A 27009-nucleotide genomic window follows, 5' to 3' on the forward strand; every position below is an offset into this window, starting at 1 on the left:
CAACCATCATTCTCTGGCCGTGAAAGCCTTCGACAATACATCCATTGAGTGCCTCTGAATTCTAGAATTTTGGAGCGAATAAAAGTTCTCTCTCCCCACTGGCTCTACACCTGGAATAATTTTATAACCCTCTGTTGTGTCCCCCCTACCCTGCCAGTTGTCTCTTTTCTAAACTGAAAAGGCCCAGACTATTCAGCTTTTCATCATAGGACAGGAGCTCCAGTCCTTTAATCATCTTGGTTGCTGTCTTCTGTACTTTTTCCAGCTCTGCAATGTCCTTTTTCAGATAGAGTAGCAAGAACTAGACTGTATTCCAAATGAAGCCACACCATAGATCTATACAGTGGCATTATAATATTGACCACTTTATTTTCAATCCCTTCCCTAATAATACCCCAAAAAGAGTTTTTGTTTTTCATTGCAGAGGCACACCAGGCTGACATTTTCATCGAGCGATCCACTACAACCTCTAGGTCTCAGGAAGTTCAGGCCCCATTAGCAAATACTTGACGCTGTGATTTTTTGTTCTAGTGTGTATCTGCCACGTTGTTGTCCACTCACACAATCTGCGGAGATCTTGCAGGTGCTGTTCACAGATGGACTTGGTTTTCACCAACTTGTGTGATTTTGTGTCATCTGCAAACTTGGCCACTGCACTGCTCATCCCCAAGTTCCAGATCATTTACAATTTATAAATTTATTTATAAATAGCGTTTATAAACAGCTCTGTTTCAGTACTGATCCTTGTGGGATCCCATTACTAACCTCCCTCCATTGCAAGACAGGAGGCTTGTTCTGACTTACCTGGTGGGTTTTGCTGCAACTAAGGGGCTGGTTGGAGGCCCCTCTGTGGTGGCCTCCACCACTAGGCAGAGCAGGGGGGAGCCCGCCGTCCTGCATTTTACCGGGCACTTAGCTGGGCACCCCATCAAGGTGTGTGATTTGTAGGAGGACGTGGATCCTGGCTGAGTGAGCCAGCAGCCTGCCTGGGCCCCACTGCTATTGCATGTGTGGCAAGGCAGCATGACATAACAGTCTCCCTTGTTCCCGCTCTTACCAGCTTTGGCTGGGGAATGCTTGTCACAGCTTGGCAGTTTTCAGGCATTGGGCCAGATCCACTGTTTGGCTCAACCCCTTTTTGGGATCCCCTTAAGGGAACTTGGGAGAAGTCAAAGGGGATGCACTTGCCTCAGGGGGCATTAGCAGGCTTCTCCCTGGATAGCAAAGAACTGCCAGGGCCATGCCCATTGTGGGTTGCTACCCATCCTACCATCTTGCATTTGGTGCCCAGCAGGCAGGCTTGGGAGGGCATGCCATCAAACAACAGGTGGTTCATTTGCATCAATTCTCCAATAACTGTAATCAATAAAGTTGTGGCAAATTTTCTCCCAGTCTTATGTGTATGTGTCTTTATTGCCCATAGCACCAACCTCACACATAGCAATATAGCTACAACTGTCCGTTTATTCCAACTCTTTGCTTCCTGTCATTTAAACAAATTTTAATCCATAAGAAGACACAACATTTTATCCCATGACTGCTAAGCTTATTTATTTATTTATTACATTTCTAGACCGCCCTCCCCGTCACACAGGCTCAGGGCGTGTAACAACATACAATTTATAACATACAATTTAAAACAATTAAAACATTATAAATAAACATTTAAAACATTATTCCATGTGCAATAAAATTTCTCAAATGGCGGGTATAAATATTAAAATTCAGCATTTTAGGTGCAGGGCTTAGCTCTTACATAATGACCTGCAAAATCAAAAAGAGTCCAGTAGCACCTTTAAGACTAACCAATTTTATTTTAGCATAAGCTTTTGAGAATCAAATTCTCTTCGTCAGATGCATGATACAGAGACTGGTCAAACACAGAAGAGCAGAGGGAAGAGGCAATTAGGGGGGGAGGGGGAGGGAGCAATCAAAACATTCCTTTGCTAGTATATGTAAACATCTCCTTTTGGTGTGTGTATCAGTTGGCTTCAAAGGAGTTTGCCCTGTTAGTTTGTAGAAGCCAAACAGCTAGACCATCCAATTCCAATGCAGTATGGGCCTTCGATAACCACAGCTCTCCCTGCCAGATGCATCTGACAAAGAGATCTGTGGTTCCCGAAAGCCCACGCCAGGTACCACTGAGCTCCCCCAGACCCCACCTCTGTAAAGGAAATCTGTTACCTGTGGTAATGTGATAACCATTCATAGTCCCTATTCAGTCCCAGCTTGACAGAGTCAAATTTGCATATGAATTCCAGTTCAGCAGCCTCCCGTTGGATTTTGTTTTTGAAAGGTTTCTGTTGAACTACAGTGACCTTTAAGTCTTTGATGGAATGTCCTGGTAGATTGAAGTGTTCTCCCACTGGTTTTTGGACGTTTCCATTTCTAATGTCAGATTTGTGTCCATTTATTCTTTTGCGTAGAGGTTGGCTGGTTTGTCCAATGTACAGAGCAGAAGGACATTGTTGGCACATGAGGGCATATATCAGATTGGAGGATGAGCAGCTGTAAGAGCCAGAGACAGTGTAGTTGATGCCATTGGGTCCTGTAATTGTATTCCCTGGGTAGATATAGGGGCAGAGCTGGCATCTGGGTCTGTTGCAGGGCCTGGTCCCTGTGCTGGTGACTCTGCTGGCCGATTCATGATTGTAAGTGAGAAGTCGTTTAAGATTGGGGGGCTGTCTGTAGGCAAGGAAAGGTCTTCCACCCAGGGCTTCTGAGAGAGAGGTATCATTTTCCAGGATGGGTTGTAGCTCACTGATGATACGTTGGATGGGTTTGAGCTGGGAGCTATAGGTGACAACCAGTGGTGTTCTGTTGTTAGTTCCTAATGACCTGCGTCACACTTTATGAGCTCCTGCATGGGTGGTGGATGGTCTTCAGTGGTATGGCCGGCAAGAGGACAGCCTAGCCCCCACCAAATCCCTGGTGGAACATCTCCATCTTGCAGGCCCGGCAGAAAGATAACAAATCCCGCTGGGCCCTAGTCTCCTCAGACAGAGAGTTCCACCAGGTCGGAGCCAGGACCGAAAAGGCCCTGGCTCTGGTAGATGCCAGACGGACCTCCCTGGGCCCAGGGACCATCAGCAACTGCTTATTAGCTGATCGAAGTGACCTCTGGGGAATATATGGGGAGTGGTGATCCCAAAGGTATGCTGGACCCAGTCCGCATAGGGCTTTATAGGTCAACACCAGATCCTTGAACCGGACCCGGTACTCAACTTAGGAGTGTTTAGTAAGGAACCTTGTCTTTGAAAGTCCATGTATATAACGTTACCATTATATGGTCACCATTATTGTTTCTTCATTGTCTCAAAAGACAAAAAAAAGGTTAATGAGGCAGGACTTTCCTTTGTAGAAGCCATGCTGATTTTCTTGGTCCGAAATCAGAAGAGACATCACAGTGTCACTGACCTACTCCCCTGCCCCCACACACCAATTTTGTTCCCTTTGCTGCATGGCAGTCCAACATAGGAAGTTGCTCACCTCTCCTGGTGTGATGTGACTGCTTTAAGAAGGAAGGCTGAGGTGGCCCTTATTAAACACACAAAAGAATGGGAAAATGGTCTCTCCAGAGAAAGAGGTTTCCGAGAATGTGTAGAGATGAGTTGCTGTGTCAGCATCGAAAAAGGCCACTCTGCCTTCATAATAGTTCAGACAGATTTGGATCCTTTTGAGTTCCCCACTCAGGGTGAGGGGAAGATTATGAGGAGGGTTGATAGCCACATAACCACCTGCCACCATCCACACAGCGCAGACCCCTTCCTCAGGACTAAGGGTGATTGCTTCCTTTCTCCTCACAGACTTTCTAGCCACCCCCACAGCCCATCCTTCCTCGCTTCCCACGTTGACTTCCCAGAAATGTCGGCCTGCTGTGAATCCCTCTTGTCCAAGTACAATGAAATATTTGACAAATCTTTCAAGACTGGTGGGTAGATCTTGAGATTCTTCTCCGTGGTTCACACTTTTCCGATCCTCAGACAGAACGAGTTGGGGATGGGCTGTGTCTGGGTCCAGAGTCACTTCTGCTGTTGGCAAATAAAGGAAAGAGAAGCAACATCAGCTGGAAGACTTTTGATTCACATTTCTTTTGTGGCAGAGGTGGGATTTCCACATAACATTTCCCCCCAGCATTTCCTAAACCTTTCCCTTCTTTGTTACAATCTTTCCTGAATACTCAAAGCTGGTTTGGAGATAGCATGAATGGGAAAGTGTGCATTTCCATCTGCATTCTTATCCTCTTCCAGCACCATTCCTCTTTCATTTTTAAGAACATAAGAGAAGCCATGTTGGATCAGGCCAATAGCCCATCCAGTCCAACATTCTGCGTCACACAGTGGCCAAAAACCAGGTGTTCTCAGGAGCTCTGCCAATGGGGAAGGGACACTAGAAGCCCTCCCATTGATTTCCCCCCCCCAAGAATACCGAGCATCACTGCCCTAGACAGAGAGTTCCAGCTATACCTTGTGGCTAATAGCCACTGATGGACCCCTGCTCCATATGTTTATCCAATCCCCTCTTGAAGCTGTCTATGCTTGAAGCTGCCACCTCCTCCTGAGGCAGTGAATTCCATGTGTTCATCACCCTTTGGGTGAAGAAGTACTTCCTTTTATCTGTTCTAACCCAACTGCTCAGCAATTTCATTGAGTGCTACAATAGGAGTTAGCCGTGTTAGTCTGTGGTAGCAAAATCAAAAAGAGTCCAGTAGCACCTTTAAGACTAACCAATTTTATTGTAGCATCTCGAAAGCTTATGCTACAATAAAATTGGTTAGTCTTAAAGGTGCTACTGGACTCTTTTTGTTCTTTGAATTGAGTTCTTTGAATTTTCTTCATGCATACCATGCCCACATCACCACCAGTGGGATTTTTGATTTTTAAATAGGTAGAAGGTATATTGCTGTAGCAGCATTACACCATAGCCATATACATACTGCCGTTTTTTTAAAATCACTCCAGTAAGGAACATGGTGGACATAAGGGAAAATAGCGGAGGGGAAACAGAGAATCCCACTTTATTGTGAAAGCCTCTGCAACCATTGTCCCCACATAGAAGCAACCGGAATTATATGATATGTCCCCTTGACACTGAGGTTAGTGTTACATGTTTATCACTTCCCTGTGGATTTTCTTGTATGTAGCTGGTTGTTTAGTCTTTTCCCTTTTGTTGTGTTGCTCTTTTGCTTCCTCACTATCTGTCAACCATGAACTTGCTGTTCCGACCTGTGCTTTGGGGTTTTATGTCTTTCCTAGATTCAGAATGTCTCTTATGTAACTCTCTCTCTCTCATCTGAGATCTATATCACCTTAAAGGAAGAGGAATCTTCCCATATTTCAAGAGGGGGTAGGCAGAGACTGCACAATAAGCCCTCTTGTGTGGATCCAATCTCTCACATGATTCCTGCATAAGGTTCCAAGCCCACTGCCAGCAAATGCCAGGAGATTTTGGGGGTGGTGCCTTAGAAGGGCAGAGATTCAGCAGGATGTGATGTCATCTCTGAGTGATGCTTTATTTCCACTAATCTATGTGGAAAAGACCATGTAGACTAGAGGGAGTTCCTGTAACTTCACCAACAATACCACTCCCTCCCCTTTTTTTTCCCTGCTTCCCACATTATTGAGGGTGGAAGATTTTTTTTTTTTGAAAAAAATTTTTATTGGGTTAGAATCCGTTATTTTTACATTTACATTCAGTTTTTCCCAAATTTTTCGTTTCTAACCCCCTCCCTTTCCCCCCCCCCTTTTATTGATCCCAAAAGAGGGCCAAGACCTGACTAACGTGAAAAATTATAGACCTATATCACTACTCAATAATGACTATAAAATTTTTGCGAAGATATTGGCGGAGAGATTGAAGGGGTGGCTCTCGGAAGTCATAGAGGAGGAACAAGCAGGTTTTTTGCCAGACAGACAAATAAGAGACAATTTAAGGACAGTGATCAATGCTATTGAATATTATGATAAGCATTGTGACAAAGAGGTTGGTTTCTTCTTTGTAGACGCTGAAAAAGCGTTTGACAATTTAAACTGGGACTTTATGTTTGCCACTATGGAAAAGCTACAATTGGGAGAAAGATTCATCAGAGCAATTAAGGAAATTTACAGAGACCAGACTGCAGCAATTGTAGTGAATGATGAACTGACTAAGAAATTGACGATTAGTAAAGGAACAAGACAAGGTTGCCCGTTATCTCCATTGTTGTTCATTTTAGTATTGGAGATTCTGATGATACAAATACGTCAAGATGAGGAAATTCGTGGAATAAAAATGACTATTCATATAAGGTCAGAGCATTCGCGGATGACATAATGTTAATTGTAGAGGACCCATTGGAGAACATGCCAAAAGTGATAGATAAGATCAAGGAGTTTGGAGACTTGGCAGGTTTTTATATCAACAAAAAGAAGTCAAAGATATTATGTAAAAATATGACCAAGCAGAAACAACAATTGTTAACGGAAACAACGGATTGTGAAGTAACAAGCAAAGTGAAATATTTGGGAGTTGAACTGACTGCAAAGAATATAGACTTATTCAAAAACAACTATGAAAAACTATGGACTCAGATAGAGAGAGACTTGATCAAATGGAATAGACTGAATTTGTCATGGTTGGGCAGGATTGCAGCAGTTAAGATGAATGTGTTACCAAGAGTAATGTTTTTGCTACAGACAATACCAATCATCAGAGACTCTAAACAATTTGAAAAATGGCAGAGGAAAATATCAGATTTTGTTTGGGCAGGCAAGAAGCCTCGAGTGAAAGTAAAAGTTTTACAAGATGCAAAGGAAAGAGGCGGAATGCAACTGCCCAATCTGAGACTTTACCATGATGCAATCTGCCTAGTTTGGTTGAAAGAGTGGATGACACTAAAGAACAAGAAACTACTAGCCCTAGAGGGATATAAAAAAAATTTTGGATGGCACGCATATCTATGGCATGACAAAGTAAAGGTCAACTCGATGTTCCTGCACCATTTTGTACGGAGAAGTCTATATATAATCTGGAAGAAGTACAGAATTTACTTACAAGAAGGAACCCCCTTGTGGGTGGTTCCATATGAGGTGATAGATCCGAGAGCTGTTGATAATGAACAACAATGTTTAACGTACAAAGAAATAACTAAAATTGAAGCATCTAAACTTAGAATAAAGACGCAAGAGGAACTATCACCTAATTACGACTGGTTCCAGTATAGACAGATCAGAGACTTATATAATTCGGACTCTGTAAAGGGGGGTATACGAATAGAGAACTCGGAACTAGAGCAGACCCTTCTTAAAGAAGACAAGAAAAGAATATCCAAGGTATACCAAGTACTGTTGAAATGGTATACCGAGGACGAGACAGTTAAAACACAGATGGTGAAATGGGCTATAAATTTTAATAAAGAAATAACAATGGAGGCATGGGAATATGTATTGTCGAAGGCTTTCACGGCCGGAGAACGATGGTTGTTGGGGGTTTTCCGGGCTGTATTGCCGTGGTCTTGGCATTGTAGTTCCTGACGTTTCGCCAGCAGCTGTGGCTGGCATCTTCAGAGGTGTAGCACCAAAAGACAGAGATCTCTCAGTGTCACAGTGTGGAAAAGATGTAGGTCATTTGTATCTACTCAGGAGGGGTGGGGTTGAGCTGAGTCATTCTGTAAGAGTTTCCCAGGGTGTGGAATGCTAATGGCGGGAGGCTTCACTGTAACCTGAGGAGGTTCTTTTGCATATGGATTGGTGCTTGATGTGCTAATCTTCTCTGCAGGGCTATTGTCGGGTGTGGAGTGTTTTGTTGGCCTGGTGTTTTTCAGAACTGGAGCCCATGCTCTGTTCATTCTTAAGGTTTCTTCTTTCCTGTTGAAGTTTTGCTTATGCTTGTGAATTTCAATGGCTTCCCTGTGCAGTCTGACAAAGTAGTTGGAAGTGTTGTCCAGTATTTTGGTGTCCTGGAATAAGATACTGTGCCCTGTTTGAGTTAGGCTATGTTCAGCCACTGCTGATTTTTCAGGCTGTCCAAGTCTGCAGTGTCTTTCATGTTCTTTTATTCTTGTCTGGATGCTACGCTTTGTGGTCCCGATGTAAACTTGTCCACAGCTGCAGGGTATACGGTATACTCCTGCAGAGGTATGGGAATACTTGTGGAAAACTACAATGAAGACAACGACATGTACTAATATTAAAGAGAACATTTACAAAATGATCTATCGTTGGTACATGACACCAAAGAAGATTGCGCTAGGGAATTTGAACACTTCTAATAAATGCTGGAAATGTAAGAAGCATGAGGGCTCCCTCTATCACATGTGGTGGTCATGTGAGGTAGCTAGGCAGTACTGGGGGGAAATAATAAGAGAAATGAGTGAAATTTTACAGTTTCAAATAAATAAGAACCCAGAACTCCTGCTACTAAACTTGGGAATGGAGGGAATTCCAGCCCATCATAGGACGTTAATATTTTATATGACAGCAGCAGCTAGACTTTTGTATGCGCAAAAATGGAAAGTACGAGAAGTGCCAACTATTGAAGATTGGATCTACAAATTGCTGTACATGGCCGAAATGGACAAGATGACAAGAAAACTGAGAAATCTGGACTCAGGGCAGTTTAACACAGACTGGGAGAAGCTGAAACAATATTTGGAGAAGAAATGGGAGGTGGGAGGAAAACTGTGGCAGTTTGAGAACTACTGAAGTATAATAAAATGTAGAGGGGGGTGACTTTACCGGGGGAGGAAGAGATAAATGTGAATTTATAAGCAGTTAGATTAACAGATTGATATATATAGGCTAATAGATAGAACATTGATAGAAAATAATTAATGATAAGGTTTAAATATAAGGATTGAGTAATCAACAGTATTTTCTTTCTTTGATAAGATCTATATAATGCACCAAACTGAATATACAGAAGAGTCAAATTGATTGACTATGTGATGAGCTATATAGAATTACCATAAAAAGATAGAATGAGTAATATATAGAGAATAAGTCAAATTGTTTGATTTAAATGTAAGATTTTTATGGTTTATGATATATAGGTTTATGATATATAGAAATATTTAAAAATGGAAAATGGGATAAATTGTTTATCCAAGATGGAAACAAAGACTTACAGTTTGGGTATATAACAAGAAAAGTAGTTAAGGATGTACTGCTTAATATAATGGAGAATGTATATCTGTTTTAGATAGAGGAAATTAATAGAAGTAAGGGAAAAGGGACAAAGGGTGGGAAAGCTGTTGGAAGTCAATAAAATTGAGGGTGGAAGATTGTCACTGCCAGTGGGCAAATGATAAGGCTAATTCTGTTCCAGAGAAGATACCCCAAGGTAGAATCCCCAGAAATTTCCCTACCTGGAGTTGGCAACCCTTCTCCTTACATGACATTCAGGAAAGAAAAGCCAAAACCACTCCAAAACAGATTATATACTTTGCTACATTGAGAAAAATGGGGTCAGGAGGAGAAGTGCAGGAGGTTTTACATTTCCTTGAATCTTCTTTGTTCTGTTCCTTCTTTCTGTTCCAGTGAGAATCAGATGCTTTGGTACGAAACAAAAACTGGTAGAATCAGCCATTATATTTATTCCTATCATGTTTCTTTTGTGTGTCGTCCCACTCACCCCTAGTTAGAATGCATTCATAGCCCTGCCAAAGATGTGCTGCGAGCATTTGGCCTTCCTTTCCTCTCATACAAGACATGGGCCTACTGTTATGTGTAGAATGTAGAATCAGTAGAATTCAAGGAAAGCGGTAACATTGCCAGCTGGAACTTCTTCTCACCCCAAACCACCAACATGGAGCTATTATATTTCAGGCTCAATCTAACCGGTTAAGAAAATGTTTGCCTCAGTCACCTCCTTTGGACCGGGAGAACTTCAGAGCTTATCCCCTCAGAATTCACCTTCTCTGCCAAAGACTTACAAGCCTCCTCAGAAGTAGGGTTACCAGCTCCATGTTGGGAAATTCCTTGGAGGTCTGGGAGATGGAACCTGGAGATGGCAGGATTTGGGGAGAGGAGGAACCTCAGTGGATTCTATTCTATTCTATTCTATTCTATTCTATTCTATTCTATTCTATTCTATTCTATTCTATTCTATTCTATTCTATTCTATTCTGTTCTGTTCTGTTCTGTTCTGTTCTGTTCTGTTCTGTTCTGTTCTGTTCTAAAATTGAATAGAGTCCACTCTCGAAAGCAGCCATTTTCTACAGAGGAACTCATCGTTGTAGTCTGGAGACCACTTGTAATTCCAGAAAATCTCTAGCTACCATCTGGAGCTTGGCAACCCTATTTAGAAAAAATTATAGACAAACTAACTGGGGGAAGTGAGGTTAAGATTTTGAGGGATAAAATGAGCATCCTGATAATCCCAGACTGCTCAAACCAAAGTTCAGGAAGTATAGGTGAAACTTCTTAGTTGAGAAAATGACTAGTGCATGAAAATAAATGTACCTTTCTGTAGCAGAATTCCAGAGACCAGATTGTCTGGGGGAAACAGAAAGAACAGAACGTTAGCAGCAGGCCCTTGCGCTTAACAAAAATATTAGTACCTATTTTTCCCTTTATTTCAACAGAAGGAATGGTTAGTTTGAAAAAAAAAATGGTTAGTTAGCTTGAAAAAGCTAACATGGTTAGCTTGAAAAAAAATCTGCTTCGAAATATTCCTCTCCAAGGCTTACCCATTTACAGATATTAAAATTTGTTTTCAAGTAATATGAATTTGTCCACTGTCCCTAATTGAAGGTATTGTTGGATATAGAGGGAAAAGGACAAAAAGGTATCACATTTTGCAAAACGATATAGTTGAAAATGGCCAGGAGCAAAGGTGAGCTTGTTTATCAAGAAAATAATCCCTCTGAAGTCTTTTTATAGAGCTTTATTCAGAAAAAGGTAATCGTGGCTAAGCACTTTTGAAAGCATGAGCATACCCATTGGCAGTCCCAACTAGCATATCCTTCTGGTTTCAATAGAGCTGAATCGTGATAAACATTGGCTCATTTAGTCTTAAATCTTTGCATCTATCATTTCAGTTTCAAAACCACAGTTTGACTTTAGACAGTGATCTTGCAGATCACACCTGGAGATTGCAAGTAAAGTTTATCATTGACTTAGAGTCTCTCTACACAAGACATCTTACACAGGGATTCTCAAGTGAAAGATTGTACACTTGTTCTCCCGCTGTGGATACACATGCATTTCTAGGGAGACAGAGTACACTTGAATATAAGACCACACAGAAAGTCACTCAAGCATCCCCGTGTCTTGTGTAGAGAGACTTTCAGTGGGATATAGGTGGCACCTTAAATGGAGAGTGTAGGGAGAAGAGTGAAAGAGACTGGAGAGTGAGTGGAGGGAAGGGGTCCGAAATCACTACGATCTTATATGAATTACAGAAATGAAGAAAAGAAGACCTGAATTCAATGACATCTGGCACAGTTAAAAATGACAATTAATATTCTTAGCCCTCTCAATTCAAATTTAACATAAAAATCATTTGGTCTGCTGCACACTCCACAGCTCTTATTACCAGAGGTGAGTGACTTGCTGTATCTGTGTCTCCAAGGACAACAAACATGGCAAGCCTAGATGCCTCCCCCTCCCCAAAGTCCCAGGTACTGTTGCAACACCCAGACATGGTTAGCTTCAGAAATGGAATTACTTCAGTTGTCTTCTGGTTATTCTTTGGGCCTAACTATGATACACTTGAGCAAAATGAGTTTATTCATTGGCCAGCATAAATAAGTCCATTTTATTAATTAAAATATTTATTAGCTACTTTTTCTACTCAAGGTGGCTTGCAATGTGAAAACCACATTTTGGTCACAATTACACAGCAAAGAGAAGGGAGTACTTGAGAGGGATCGTGACAGTGTTTCCACTAAATGAGAAAGTCCTCAAGAGTCAACCCTTCCCAGTACCTTCTCATTTTGCTTGCTTCACTTTTGACCAGTGAGCTAAAATGATCTTCGGAACTGGTAATCAAATCCCTCATTTTCCTGGCCCTGCTTATGACATCGGTGACCTCGAACCTGCTATCTGACCCAATGTAATGCCCCATATAAAATCCTTGCAGCCATTATGAATTACCTCTGAACTGCTTCATGATACCCTCTAGAAAAGGGTTTATATCACAGAAGTTCCAAATCCTCCACTTCAGTTCAGAGGGAAAAGCCAGAAGATTCTCAAACTTCTCCCTCTCTTCATACCTGGAAAGAAATTATGTTAAGCCACCACCCATTACATCCTGATTTTTTTTAAAAAAAATCCCACTATTCTTCCTGATTAGGGATCCAAAGTGACTTTTAAGGTGATCTGAATAAACTGATTTGGATAACTGGAATGTAAATCATCACCATTAAGTCAGTGTTAGGATAATCAAGAAGCAAGCCTGCTGATTTCTCAGTGTATTTTACTTTATGCTATTTTAGAATGAATACATTTTTTCTTCTTTTAAATTCAGGAATAACATTTTGTTCCTTTGTCTTTTAATTTTTTATTTTTAGTTTTTGTCTAAAAGCCAATGTACGATATAGAATATTCTGGGGGAAAGAAAAGAATGTATTGGCATCCTTAGGATGTTCCTTTTCTCTTGTAACTACGGCAGAGTTAATGAATACAAGATAGAGGAGACACAGAAGAGCCCCAAACATGCAAAAAATAGAGCAGAGAGAGCACTCGGGCAGCCCTCCTTGGGGTGAGGACGGGGTGCTGCTAGTAGGACAAGAGAGTGATCATTTACATCTATGAAATGCTGGAAGGTTGATCTAGAGTCCTCTTTCCAGGAGTCTAGAGGACCACACTTCACCTGCTGTCCAGACACCTCCCAGTGTCATGAAGGCATCTACTTACCTTTGCAAGGTGCTTCTGATACCCTAGAGGGAGAAGAAAGGAGGAGGAACTCAGTGTTTGCCACAAACCACTTTGGGAAGCCTCATAAAGGCCTGCAAGACAGTGTACTCTCACCCTCTAGTGTGTCCAGCTGATGGTTATATATTCATAAAGAGGGAAGAAAATTTCCATGTGCTTGTACAAAATTATGTTTGTGTCACTTTAACATGGTGGTAATTTGTTAGAATTTCAAGCTTTGTTGTATTCCAAATTTCATAACACTTTCCTCTCTGTTTCTTTTCCGACCAGCATCTACAGCAGAGGTTTGGGAGGTTGCTTTGAAGCTACATGCATAGCACAGTCATCTTAAGACTAAAAATAAAAAAAATCAGTGCACAGTATACATAGCAGGTCTGTGCCTTAAGGGAAGTGCAACTGAGGGCCAAACTACAAGAGACGAATGACATAGGTTGGACACTTGTCAGCTTCCCTCAAGTTTTGATAGGAAATGTAGACAGCTTGGCAGAATGTTGGACAAGTGAAGGTTGAAAAGTCCATTGGACAGCAATCGGAGAGCCAAACTGCAAGACCAGGATGCCTACATTTCCCATCAAAACTTGAGGGAAGCTGACAAGTGTTCAACCTGTGTCATTTATCACTTGTAGCTTGGCCCTATTTTAAAACAGAAATAAACTAATGCTGACATTTTCTTTGGATGCTCCTCAACATCCAACTTTATGTTCATCATCTTAGGTGGTTTTATCACTTATGTCTGGAGAGCTCTGACTCTCAAAAGCTTACACTCTAAAAATCTTGTTGGTCTTTAAGGTGCCACTGGATTCAAATCCTGCCATCTTGGGTGCTGTTCCTTCTCTTTATGTACAGGTGAAGGAGATACTTGTTTTGAAGCTAACTTTCTCCCTGCGAGGAAATAGAGCCTATTTCAGCCACATTCTTCCCTGCAGGAGTTTACTGGATGGCTGTTGAATCTTCTCCTCCATTTCCCAGATGAGACTTTCAAGAGAGGAGAGATCCCGGGAGAGTGTGGCCAGGTGCTTCTCCTTTTTTCTTACAATCTCCTTCTCTACCTCTTCCATTTGGGACAGGAAAAATTTCTCTTGCTCTTCCAGGAACTGGCATAGTTGCTTGAATGCAGTCACTATGTTTTGCCTATCTCCTATTGTTTGTTTCTGCAACAAGCAGATAGAAAGAGAAGGAAAGGAGGCCAATGTCAGGAACAGCATGAAAAGGCAGGTCATGGCAATTCTATAGAAAGAGAACTTCAGTCTTTTCATAGAACTCACTGTGAGGTTCTGAAAGTTCTATAAGAGCACATCCTTAGAATGGCTTTTCTTGATTGTTTTCTAAGGGAGACATTCTATGGGGCAGGATTGCCTCATATTTTCAGCAGATATTCAGTTTGCTAATATGTTCATTCAAATAATTATTTACACAGCAAATGATAACACTTACAAGCAGATCGTGGCTTTCTTTTTCCAGGTTCAGTTTACATGCCAAATTATGTTCTCTCTCTTTCTTCAGAATCTTCAGGTACCTGTAAATCTGATCCTGACAAAAACAGAAGTTCCCATTTGGTTATTTTTTAGAAAGTTAGATTTGAAACGCTTACCTCCCTTGTCCCCTTTGTCTCTATGCACGGCCCTCCTTTGCCATCCTACCTTGACTCTCAAGTTCTATTGTGCTCCTACCAATATTACCTTGAGCGTTTACACTATTTTCTCTTTGGATTGACTGGTCCTGGACTGGAGTCCCCCCAGCTCCTTTTGGCTTTCCCCCTGGGATTAGTTTAAAAGCTGCTTTGCCACGATTTTAATATTAAGCACCAAAAGTGTGGGAACTTCAAGTGTAACCCATTTCTTTTTGTACAGGTTTGGCTTGTCCAGAAAGTTCTGGAAACCCTCCCAGAACCACTTCATTATTCACGTGTTGAGACCCTTAATCTGTGCCTGTCTAGCTTGCCTTGCATGAACCAGTAGCAATTCTGAGAGCCAAGCTACAAGTGATGCCTTACACAAGTTGGACACTTGTCAGCCTCTCAAGTTTTGATGGAAAATGTTGGCGTCCTGGTTTTACAACTTGGCTCTCCATTACAGCTGCAAGACCAGGATGCCTATATTTCCCATCAAAACTTGGGGGAAAGCTGACAAGTGTCCAACCTATGTCAGGCGTCACTTGTAGCTTAGCTCCCAGTATGCTACCTTTGAGGTCCTGGCCTTTAACTTTTTGCCTAATAATTTTTCCTCCAGGACCATATGACCACTTTTCCCAATGCCATTGTTGCCAGTGGGCACCACAAGTGCCAATTCCTCCCCTGCACTATCTATCAACCTATCTAGACACCATGTGATGTTTGTAACTTTCACATCCAGCGGGCAAGTCACTGTCACAAATGTTGAAAAAGGTTCATCTGAGAATTTCCTTTTTTACAAATGTGCAAGTATGTATTGTTCTTTACAGTTGCAGCATTGTTCTCACTATCCTAACCTTGAGAGATAGTTTATGAATGAATGGCTTTATTTCCAGAATAAATATAGAGCAAACAGAACACAATTTGGAAAAAGTATTCTTTGGGAAAGTGTCATTCTGTGCTCAGAGGTGTCTTACATCACGCCTTCAGAGGAAACAAATTAGATGGTTTAATAAATTTTTGTGTGTGCAAAGTCACTGCCAACTTTTAGCAACCCTACAGGGTTTTCAAGGCAAGAGATGAACAGAGGCGGTTTGCCTGCCTGTGTGTAGCATCCATGGACTTCCTTGGTGGCCTCCCATCCAATTGCTAACTAGGGCTGATCCTGCTTAGCCTCCGAGAGCTGATGAGATCGGACTAGCCTGGGCTATGACAGACAACACTCATGTGAGGTTCATCTAATCGGGCCTATATAAGATAGCCATACCCTAACAACCCCGGAATCTCTCAGATTTGAGTTGCAGAGAAATTCTTTTATCTTCTGAAAATTCTTTGGTAGGAATCTTAGAAATTGCATTTTTTATCTTTTAAATATAAAATTGATAGGATAAGGGATTTATTTCTAATTTCTTTTTAAACATTTATTAAAACAAAAAGATAAGGGAATACAGAAAAAGGGGACAAGCAAAGCAAATATAAAGCAGTGTGCTACAATGATTATTAAAATACAGAGTGCAAAAGTCATGACCTTTATAGATATTAGAATAATAATTAAGCCTATTTAGTGGATATTTTTCCAAATAAGCAATACGTGCAGAGTTCAAGCCTATTTCTACTCCTTTTATTTCAAATTTTGTTGACATACACTAGTATTTTTTTGTATCAATAGGTTATTTTTATTTAATTGTTTCATGAGTGATTAGACTGATTTTAAATAAAGGTCTTAAAAATCATTGAGTGATTTTTGGGCTAAGATACAAGGTTTTCACCTGATGCCAGGACCAAATAAACTTCTGACCTCTTTCATTCAGAGGACTGACCGCCTGTCAGAGAATGATTATTAGAGAGAATAATCATCTTAATACAGCCTTGCGGTTTAGTAGTTAATTCACTGCTTTGGACTAGTTGACTCTCCGTTTCCATGTGAAGCATTAATGTTTCCCCACAGGTGGGATATAGCTTTGTAACTTCACCAAGCAGTCAAAATATCTGTGATAGACCACACCCTCTATGTTCCTAATAAACAAATCACTCACTACCAAAAGCCCACCTCATCATCCCAACCACAGAGGGGTATCCTCAGTACATCATCCGAGGAAGGGGTTCCCATCCAAAGGATCATATCCTTTCCCCTCAGGCTGATGCCCTCCAACCATAAGACCCTCATTCGGCATGACAGCAGAAGAGTTGTCAGCACAAAAGGGGGGCTGTTCTAGTATTCCTCTAAAGGTCTCCTCCACAAACCTTTCTCTCTCCCTCACTTTCTCCAGGTTGGCAACCATAGCCTCAGTGGAACAAGCCTGAGAGCCAAGAGCTCCATACATCGAGCACGCCCCCACAATTTCTGCCCAGTGGGCAGATAATCATACATGTGGCACTCTCTGTAGAACACTGGCTGGTTCATACTGCCCTGCTGCCTTTCTACCTTCATAGTCAGTTTGGTCATTTAACGGTGTTTTCGAGTTGAAATGGGGTGCTTACCTGAACCTATTCACATTTCCAATGGAGGATGGACAATACAGTACGGCGCCCTCCTTACTTATTCCAGGCTTGTATGACTTTTTTCAGGAAACTCAGACAACAGGGTTCTCTCCTGCTCCCCCTCAACCTCCCTCACTGAACTCCCAAACTCAACTCCCATGTTAGAAGTCCCTGTCCAAAACTACTAGATGCAAGCTCCTAGGCAGGGCTTTTTTTCTGGGAAAAGAGGTGGTGGAATTCAGTGGGTTGCCCTCGGAGAAAATGGTCACACGGCTGGTGGCCCTGCCCCCTGATCTCCAGACAGAGGGGAGCTTAGATTGCCCTCCGCACTGCTCGGCAGCGTGGAGGGCAATCTAAACTCCCCTCTGTCTGGAGATCAGGGGGCGGGGCCACCAGCCATGTGACCATTTTCGAGAGGTTCCGGAACTCCGTTCCCCCAAGTTCCAGCTGAAAAAAAGCCCTGCTCCCAGGAAACCTGTGTGCCTTCTGACTTCTAATGAACTCCAATTTGTAGCTGTGACTCTGACTCCGCTCCCAAGAGTTAGACAATAGTGGTCAGCTGACTCACCTCATCTGGGGATTATGGATTCTTTCTTTTAGAGAAACCGACCATATTTTCATCCCTTGTCCCATCATAAGAAGTGTTTCATTGTCTCAAACAAAGCCTGCCAGCTCATCAACAGATAGCAGACAGTCTGCAAGAGTTCATGCTCTTTACTATTTAAAATCTAGCCTCAGCTCTTGCCCTTGCCAGAAACCTGGTAGCAGGGGAAAACAGAGGGGTGCAAAAACCCATTACTACATCTGCAGGTGCCCATTTTGGCAAGGGAGAATGTCATTGCTGTCTAAAACGGGGACCCTTTCTCTGTGTGTGTCTGCAATTTGAAAGGGAAAATCTGTTGGGTGAGGGGTACAAATCCTGAGAATTTCATCCCAGTTGTACAAGTGAGTGTAGTAGTTACAGCCTGAAAAGTGCCTCTGGATGCTTTCTCCTATCTGGCTGCAATTTGAAAGGGTGGGTACCTTAGATGAATAGCACCATCCCTGCAAATTTTATCCAAAGTAGGGAGGGGAATTGCAAGTGGGAACATTTCCCTTTGACAGCAGTGGAAACGATCCCCAAATTAGCACCTGGAGACATGTGATGTCATTATATTAAACAGTCAGAAGAAAATTTTATCAAACAAAATATGCCAGATGCAATTTAGCATAACATTTTGATGGATGAAGGGAAATGGCCCCGAAGGGACAGGGGAAGAGGTACACAAGTAGAAGTCTTATCTTGCTTCCTGCCCTGCATTTGAGTGCCTCTCAGGAGAGACAGGGTCCCCTGACTCTATTTCAGAAGAGCTTTGTTGATCCCACTGGAGTCTGAGTTTAATATTCCTTGAGAAGGGGAGGAGGGAGAGGAGACCACAGTGCAGGAGGTGTGGCAGTGAATGTGGCTCATATCTGTCAGCTCCTCGTATCCCCTTAGGGGCTGACAGTACCACCGGACTTTGGTTTGCTCCCAGTTTGACTTAGCCAAGTACAACCCCCCCCTTTGTTTTGTTTTCCAGCAGAATAACATCTTCACAGGCAAATACTGCATTGCCTCCCTGGTCTATACTCTGCTTCTAGAGAACTATCACATGTTGAAGCAGACAAAACTCTTCTCCTGCTGTGGGGCTCAAAGCCAGAAGCTTTTCTCCATTTTCCCTTCTCAAATCTCCTCCTTGGTGTGTGAATCTGCTTGGTGGTCAGTCCAGTCCCCTCTTACACTCCTACACATAAGAAGAACCCTGCTGGATCAGACCAGCAGTCCGTCTAGTTCAGCATCCTGTCTCATGCAGTGGCCAAACAGTTGCTATGGAGATCCTACAGCAGGGCACAGAGGCTGAGGCCTTCCACTGATGCTGCCTCCTGGCACTGGTATTCACAGATTCACTGCCTCTGAATGTGGAGGTTCCCTTTAGTCACTGATAGACCTTTCCTCCTTGACTCCATCTAACCCCCTTTTAAAGCTCTCTGTGCCTGTGGCCACCACTACATTCTCTGGCAGTAAACTCCACATTTTAATCACTCATTGTGATTAATCCCTTTCCCCACCTCTCCTGCCCTGATACCTCTTAAAATATTTACCAGTTATTCTTCAGCATGAAGTCCCCTACCTTATATTCTGCAGCAGCCTCCTCTAGGGGAACCATGCAATGTTCTTTGTGATTATGGGATCTGCTGCATGCCTCGCAGACGGGCGTTTCGTCATCCTTGCAGAAGAGTGCCAGGGGATTCTGGTGCTTCTCGCAGAGCTTCTTCCACCCAGCTTCCTCCTTTGCCTGATCGTTCAGCTTTCTGGCTATCAAAGAGAACTCGTTTATCAGCCGGCTTAGCTTTGAGTTCTTTGGCTGAAGTCCTTCTTGGCACTGAGGACAAGCTGTGGCCGCAGGGAAATCCTTCCAGCACTTGAGAATGCAGGACTGGCAGAAACGATGGCCACAATATAGAGTTACGGTCCCACAGTCTGCACAAGTGGAGCAAGGCATTTTGTCCCCAAGCCTCTTCCTGGGGTTCTCAGCAGCCATGTAAGAGTGGAAGAATGTGAGTTTCCTGTCTGCCTCTCCTCACACAGACAACTTATATGCTGAAGACAGGGAGGACTGGGTGTTCCTCTGACTGAGGATGAGTTTCAGAAACGAAAGAGGGAGAGGTGACTTAACACTCAGTGGTGACGTACACTATGGCCAAGTTCTTTAAATTTTTTTAAAAATCTTCACTCTGGAGGGCCAGTGGTGGAGCTGAGCAAGTAGCAGCACATCACTTTGACCTGTTGTTGTGCAATGCAAGTGAGAAGGTTGTTATGTTTGCCAAACGTGCAGTGATTCACTTCCATTGTGCCCAAATTGACAATGCGGAAGGAAAGTTTAGAGAAGTCTGGCGGCATGACTTGCCTCGTTCTCTGAGGAACCCAGCCCCCAAAAGACACAAACACTGCAGATCAAGGAGGGGAAGCAAAGAGAAGCACTTCTTTCTCTCTCTGCAGCTGAAAATGCTTCACAGCAGACATTCGAAAGGACATCTCTTAAGAGGAAGAAAACAGCTGCTGCCTGAGTGCTAGAGATTTGGGGCTTGTGAGGCCTGTGTTCCAATTTATTTGATTCTGTGGTCCCATTGTTGGAAGTATAGTTGTCCTAAAGCATAAGAATGCCGAGACCAAAATATCCTCTAAGAGCGGAACTGCAAGTGACAAAAGGCACAGGTTGGACACTTGTCAGCTTCCCTCAAGTTTTGATGGGAAATGTAGGCAGCTTGGTGGAATGTTGGACAAGTGACAGTTGAAAAGTCCATTGGACAGCAGTCAGACAGCCAAGCTGCAAGACCAGGATGCCTACATTTCCCATCAAAACCTGAGGGAAGCTGACAAGTGTCCAACCTGTGCCTTTTGTCACTTGTAGTTCTGCTCTAAGATAACTTTTATTGTACAATAAAGGAGACAAGTCAGCTGCTGCCAACAAGTCTGCCTTATGAAAGCAGAAACACTCTTTTTATAGCAGTTTCCCATACATATTAAAAGCAAGCAAACCCTGTCCCCGACTGTCACATACCCTCTCCCTTTCCCCCATTGGTCTGGGTACTCAGAAGGTACAGCCTTTCCAAGCCGCCTTCAACATATTACATGGTATCCCCCCCTTTACATACGTCCCCATACATCGTATGTGTATTTAAATGAATCTATTATCTATACAGGGTGTGTGATAATATTCATAAGCCTTTATTAAGCATGCGTATATTGTTGAACTTTTGGTTTTAGCACCCACTTGTCTGCAAGTTTAACCACAAAGCACAATTCTTGGAACATTTCACACTGAACCCATCTACTTCATCATATGCCTGAGCGCAGCTATTCTCGTTTTGTAAAAACCACATTCTTCCTCTTCCAACGTCCGTGATTATATTGTATAAAAAGAACATTTCTCTATTAACTCCTTCACCACCCTCCCTTGCTTCTTCCGCAATGGAGTCCTAAGCAGAGTTACCTTCCCTCTATGTCCTTTGAGGTCACTGGGCTTTGAAGGATGTAACTCTGCTTAGGAGTGCCCTGTTAGGCTATTGTAGGCCTGGCTTGCTTGACTTCTTTGTATTTGTCATTCAGTATGAGAAAGTACTACATCTGAGGTGACATGAGGCAAGATGAAAATGTCTGTGGTGGTATATCTGTGCTGTCTGCCGACCCTCTGCAGCCAGGCTATGTAGCCCACCTGGAGGAGGGCGGCGCAGGAAAACTGGCGCACCTGCAAGCCCCAGTGGGGCCCGGGCAATGGTGCAAAGCACCCGGCGCCCTCTCAGCCCCACCGGAGTTGCACGTGCCGCTCTCGACGGGGCTGGGGCAACTGGGCGGAGGCAAAGCACGCAGCGTCCCCTCAGCCCCACCGGAGCCGTGTCATGCCACTCTCGGTGGGGCCAGAGCGACGGGACGGAGGCGAAGCGCCCTGCGCCCTCTCAGCCCCAATAGAGCCACGCCGTGCTGCTCTCAGTGGAGCCAAGATGTGTTGTGCCCCGGCTTCACGGGCGTTCTCAGGGCTACAGGCGCGTCGCTCCCCTGCATCTCAACCCTCCCCAGACCCCTCCTGCCTCTCAGCCCTCCCCAGACCCGCCCTTGCCCCTCTACCTGCCAATCCTCCCCAGACCCCTCCTATCTCTCAGCCCTCCCCAGACCTCCCCTTGTCCCTCTACCTGCTAATCCTCCCCAGACCCCCCTGCCAATCCTCCCCAGACCCCTCCTGCCTCTCAGCTCTCCCCAGACCCCCTTACCCCTCTCCCTGCCAACCCTCCCCAGACACGCCCCCCCCATGCCAGCCCTCCCCAGCCCCAGCTTTCTAGAGCCCATTGTATTTATTTACACAACGGGCTTTGTTTCTAGTCAGCTAATATCTACCTAAATCACCCCCCCTCCTCCCTACCAAGCTCTCTCAATAATATCCTGGTGCACAAGACAGCCTCCTGTGTTGTGGGGAGGAACAGCAGCGCTGATGGAAGGGAGAGATTGAGAGGCCAGTTCTTCCACATGGTCACAGGGAGGCAGGGGCAGCATGCTGGCTTCCTCTCTCCTCCCTGCTCATTTAATGAACGTGGGGTGCTGTCCTGTGATCAGGCTTCTGTTTACTAAAGGGGCTCTGTGGGCTCTTCCTGGCTGAGTATTTGTGTCTTGTGTGTATGATGAGGATTAAGTGGAATTATTAAGGCATTCCCACCATTGCCATATATTCACTGCTGTTTATCATTGACAGGAAATTTGGAGCATGATCAGAGAAGCAATGCTATCATTGGTGAGTGGTGATAATGTCGCTAGGGAAGGACTTAGCAAAAGTAATCAAAACCATCATGTATTCTATTTTAACTCACTTTTCTATAGCAAGTCCCTGATTTTCAAAGACATGAATTACAAACCTGTGTGGAGCAGTGGTTAGAGTTTCAGACTAGGAAGAAGTGATTCAAATTCAATTTCCCACTCAGTTATTTACCAAGTTAAAGACCCCTGTGGTACAGAGTGGTAAGCTGCAGTACAGCAGCCCAAGCTCTGCTCACGACCTGAGTTTGATCCCGGCAGAAGCCGGGTTCAAGTAGCTGGCTCAGGGTTGACTCAGCCTTCCATCCTTCCGAGGTCGGTAAAATGAGTGCCCAGTTTCCTGCAGGTAAAGTGTAGATGACTGGGGAAGGCAATGGCAAACCCGTAACAAAAAGTCTGTCAACAAAACATCATTTTTTATCCAGGACTGTTGGTAATTCTAGGTATCAGAATTTAGATACTTTACCATCTTATGCTTTTCATCATCTTAATAATGCTTTATAATATGCTTTTTATAATAAATATGCTTTTTATCATCCTTCCGAGATCAGTAAAATGAGTACCCAGTTTCCCAGGGGTAAAGTGGTAGATGACTGGGGAAGGCAATGGCAAACCACCACATATAACAGAAGTCTGACAAGAAAATGTCATGATGTGACGTCCCCCATGGGTCAGTAAGGACTCGGTGCTTGCACAGGGGACTACCTTTACTTTTTTTTAATTTACCAAGTTATTTACTTTTATGCCAGATTCAGCTGCTCATTTTCATATATTAATCCTCTGTTAAAGGGACAGTATATTTTCCCAAGGCCTTTTAGCAACTTTAGCCCTATCCCTCTGCCTGAAGGCTCTTGAGACAGCTCGCAACATAATAAAAAAACATGAAAACCATACTCAAACCCACATGAAATTATATACAATTATCAATAATTATATTATCAGTTTATTTATTTACATTATTTATACTCTACCTTTCTCACTGAGACTCAAGGAGGATTACCCAGTGTGAGTTACTACAGTCAATTTCAAGGATATTTCGATGAACAATGTGATTAGGAAATATAAATGCAAATTTGCAAAGATTTAAACCCAACAGAAATGCAACAACAACAACAACATTATTCAATTTATATACCACCCTTCAGGATGACTTAACACCCACTCAGAGCGGTTTACAAAGTATGTCATTATTATCGCCACAACAAAACACCCTGTGAGGTGGGTGGGGCTGAGAGAGCTCCCAGAAGCTGTGACGGACCTAAGGTCACCCAGCTGGCTTCAAGTGGACGAGTGAGGAATCAAACCCAGTTCTCCAGATTAAGAGTCCTGCTCTTAATCTGGAGTGTATAAATATTCCAAATAATAATCAAAGATGCCAAAAGAATGGACCACATTTAATAGAAAGCCCAGCATCAAACACTCACAAAGCCCAGTATCTGATGGCTGGCTGGGGAAAGTCATGATCCCACAGTTAGGGTACCACAATTGAAAAAGCCCTGCTTCTGGTAGTGGTCAATTTTGCATCTGCTGTTGAGGAAAGATGAAGAAAGGCCTGTGATGCAGAGCTGAGTGGTGTGCATCTACCCATTTATGTGTGCAAAGAGCAGTAGGAGAGGCGAGATGACAGAATTGTTAAGAGTAGGGATGTGCGTTTCGGCATTCAGAATGCCGAAAGAATGCCGAAACAAAAGTGTTTCGGCTTCTTTCAGGGAATGCCGAAACGTTTCGGGGAATCCCGAAACGTTTCGGGTAGCCGAAAGAAAAAAGCCGAAACGTTTCGGGATTCTTTCGTCTTTCATTCGGCTTTTCAATGGGAAAATGCCTCCGTCTTCCCGGACGTCTGGGGGAGGCATCTTCCCACCGAATAAGCCCAAAATTGGTGGGGACCTTCCTCTAACCCTTCTCTAACAACCACCCAAGTTTCAGACAGATTGGACTTTGGGGGGCCATGTTATGGCCCCCCAAAGCAGGTCCCCCCATCCTCCCATAAAGGAGCATCTTCTTCATTATTTCCTATGGGGAAAAAATGAAGAAGCAGGCTTCCTTTGCCAGGGGTGGCATTTTGCATGCAAAATGCCCCCTTACCCTCAGGGGCCCTTCTCCCACCCCTCCTCCCACCCCCCACCAAGGCTCAGCCTGCTCCCACTTGGGGGGGCCATTTCATGGCCTCCCCAAGTAGGTGCTCTAATCTCTACCACTGACAGCTGGGGGAGGCTTGTGTTGCCAGGGGTGGCATTTTGCATGCAAAATGCCCCCCAACCCTCTGGGGCCCTTCTCCCACCCCTCCTCCCACCCCCCACCAAGGCTCAGCCTGCTCCCACTTGGGGGGGCCATTTCATGGCCTCCCCAAGTAGGTCCTCTCAGCCCCTAAATTCCACCCCTTACAGCTCCACACAAACCCAATTCCCCCCAGCTGCCACACACAGACCCAAATCCCCACATTAGCCCCTCACAGACCCAAATCCACCCCCACCTGCCCCACACCCATAACCCCAGGAACAGGCTGGCAAAGGCCAGCCCTCTCCCTTTGTTCCCTATGCTGGGAACTTCTAAACTCTCTTTCCCTGGGCAATTCTGCACAGCCCAGGGGTGCCACAATGGTGGGCACACTTCTGAGTGCCAGCTGGTCCCTGTGAAAGAGCACCTGAACCACAGACACCCTCCCTCAAATTCCCCCACCACCTACAGAGATGGCTGGCCAGCCAGCCCCATTGTTCCCTATGATGGGAACCAACTGCACAACAAAGAATAAAACAAGAACAACACAAAATAAAGTTTTTTAAAAATTATTTTCTCCCTTCCAAAGTACAAGTAGGCAAAGCATTATGACACATAACACCAGCAGTCCCCCACACAGAAAAATAACACAACTCACTTAACATCAGAGAATCACAAAGCACGATTCCTGTCAAAAACACTTTATTTCTTGAACAGCTTTAGGCTACACAGCAGGGGGGGAACACCAAAGGGCATGGCAGCAGTATCTTACACAAAAATAACACAACTCACTTAACATCAGAGAATCACAAAAGCACAATTCCTGTCAAAAACACTTTATTTCTTGAACAGCTTTAGGCTACACAGCAGGGGGGGAACACCAAAGGGCATGGAAGCAGTATCTTACACAAAAATAACACAACTCACTTAACATCAGAGAATCACAAAAACACAATTCCTGGCAAAAACACTTTATTTCTTGAACAGCTTTAGGCTACACAGCAGGGGGGGAACACCAAAGGGCATGGAAGCAGTATCTTACACAAAAATAACACAACTCACTTAACATCAGAGAATCACAAAAACACAATTCCTGGCAAAAACACTTTATTTCTTGAACAGCTTTAGGTTACACAGTAGGAGGGCACAAAAGGGCATGATAGCAATGTACTACAAAAAATAATACAACCCACTTCACCGTTTTTGACAGCAATTGTGTTTGTGTGATTCTCTGATGTGAAGTGAGTTGTGTTATTTTTGTGTAGTACACTGCTTTCCTGCTCTGTGGTGCCTTCCTACTGTGTAACCTAAAGCAGTTACAGAAATAAAGTGCTTTTGACAGCAATTTTTTGGGGTGATTCTTTAATGTGAAGTGAGTTGTGTTATTTTTGTGTAAGATACTGCTTCCATGCCCTTTGGTGTCCCCCCCCTGCTGTGTAGCCTAAAGCTGTTCAAGAAATAAAGTGTTTTTGACAGGAATTGTGCTTTTGTGATTCTCTGATGTTAAGTGAGTTGTGTTATTTTTGTGTAAGATACTGCTGCCAAGCCCTTTGGTGTTCCCCCCTGCTGTGTAACCTAAAGCTGTTCAAGAAATAAAGTGTTTTTGACAGGAATCGTGCTTTGTGATTCTCTGATGTTAAGTGAGTTGTGTTATTTTTCTGTGTGGGGGACTGCTGGTGTAATGTGTCATAATGCTTTGCCTACTTGTACTTTGGAAGGGAGAAAATAATTTTTTAAAAACTTTATTTTGTGTTGTTCTTGTTTTATTCTTTGTTGTGCAGTTGGTTCCCATCATAGGGAACAATGGGGCTGGCTGGCCAGCTATCTCTGTAGGTGGTGGGGGAATTTGAGGGAGGGTGTCTGTGGTTCAGGTGTTCTTTCACAGGGACCAGCTGGCACTCAGAAGTGTGCCCACCATTGTGGCACCCCTGGGCTGTGCAGAATTGCCCAGGGAAAGAGAGTTTAGAAGTTCCCAGCATAGGGAACAAAGGGAGTGTTGCCAAGTAGGCTCCCCTCCCCTGCTTTGAAGCCTGCTATGAACTGTGTTAAAGTTTCCTGCGTTACTGTTTCACTGCTGCACCAAAGACTGCTTTGCACGTGTGTGCTCTGATACACGTGTCAGTTTCCTGCCTGCGTGTCAATTACCTTGCTGCTGTTATAGACTGTGTAGTTTACTGACTCCATGTTTGGTTAACTGCACAAAGGATTCTCTTTCTGGGCAGCCCTGCCCTGACCTATATCTGGAATTCCCTGTGTGCGTTTGGACTCTGTTACAAGTGTGCCCCGTGCCTGCATTGCCATCTGCCACGGACCGTGCCTGTTTCCTGCCTTGGACTGTGTTTTAAAGTGTTGTTCCCGCTGCCTCCATGGAAGCCTGCCTCATATGGGCCCAAGCCGCTGCTAGCAGCCGGGCGCCAGCCGGGGAAACCTCCAGCGAGCCTGGCTAGGCGCTCCCTAGTCAGTCCCCGCCTGGAGCCTCCCGCGGGCCGGTCGCCGAGCTTGCCCTCGCTACCGGGCAGCCTGCT

At 43.9% G+C, this 27009-nt stretch overlaps 1 protein-coding gene across 1 annotated transcript; it reads right to left on the reverse strand.

Annotated features, from left to right (window-relative positions):
• Nucleotides 1-2849: 2849 nt before the first annotated feature.
• LOC129327755 (E3 ubiquitin-protein ligase TRIM7-like) lies at nt 2850-19820 on the reverse strand. Its single transcript, XM_054976513.1, has 7 exons — nt 19095-19820; nt 14289-14384; nt 13767-14005; nt 12837-12851; nt 12075-12193; nt 10440-10472; nt 2850-4031 (listed from the first exon to the last, which is right to left on the reverse strand). Exons 1-7 carry the CDS (start codon nt 19503-19505, stop codon nt 3514-3516), a joined length of 1431 nt encoding a protein of 476 aa, XP_054832488.1. The 5' UTR covers nt 19506-19820; the 3' UTR covers nt 2850-3513.
• Between the last annotated feature and the right edge of the window lie 7189 nt (nt 19821-27009).

This window comes from Eublepharis macularius, chromosome 4 (assembly GCF_028583425.1).
Source record: "Eublepharis macularius isolate TG4126 chromosome 4, MPM_Emac_v1.0, whole genome shotgun sequence".
Lineage (NCBI taxonomy): Eukaryota > Metazoa > Chordata > Lepidosauria > Squamata > Eublepharidae > Eublepharis > Eublepharis macularius.

What these genes read in the sequence shown, in the direction of transcription:
- LOC129327755 (XM_054976513.1), bottom strand. Translation starts at nt 19,505, where the DNA reads ATGGCTGCTGAGAACCCCAGGAAGAGGCTTGGGGACAAAATGCCTTGC. An exon ending in TATCATGAAGCAGTTCAGAG is followed by an intron (nt 10,473 to 12,074) that starts GTAATTCATAAT and finishes TGTTTCCCCCAG; the next exon opens with ACAATCTGGTCTCTGGAATT. An exon ending in TGGAATTCTGCTACAGAAAG is followed by an intron (nt 4,032 to 10,439) that starts GTACATTTATTT and finishes ATTTGCCAACAG; the next exon opens with CAGAAGTGACTCTGGACCCA.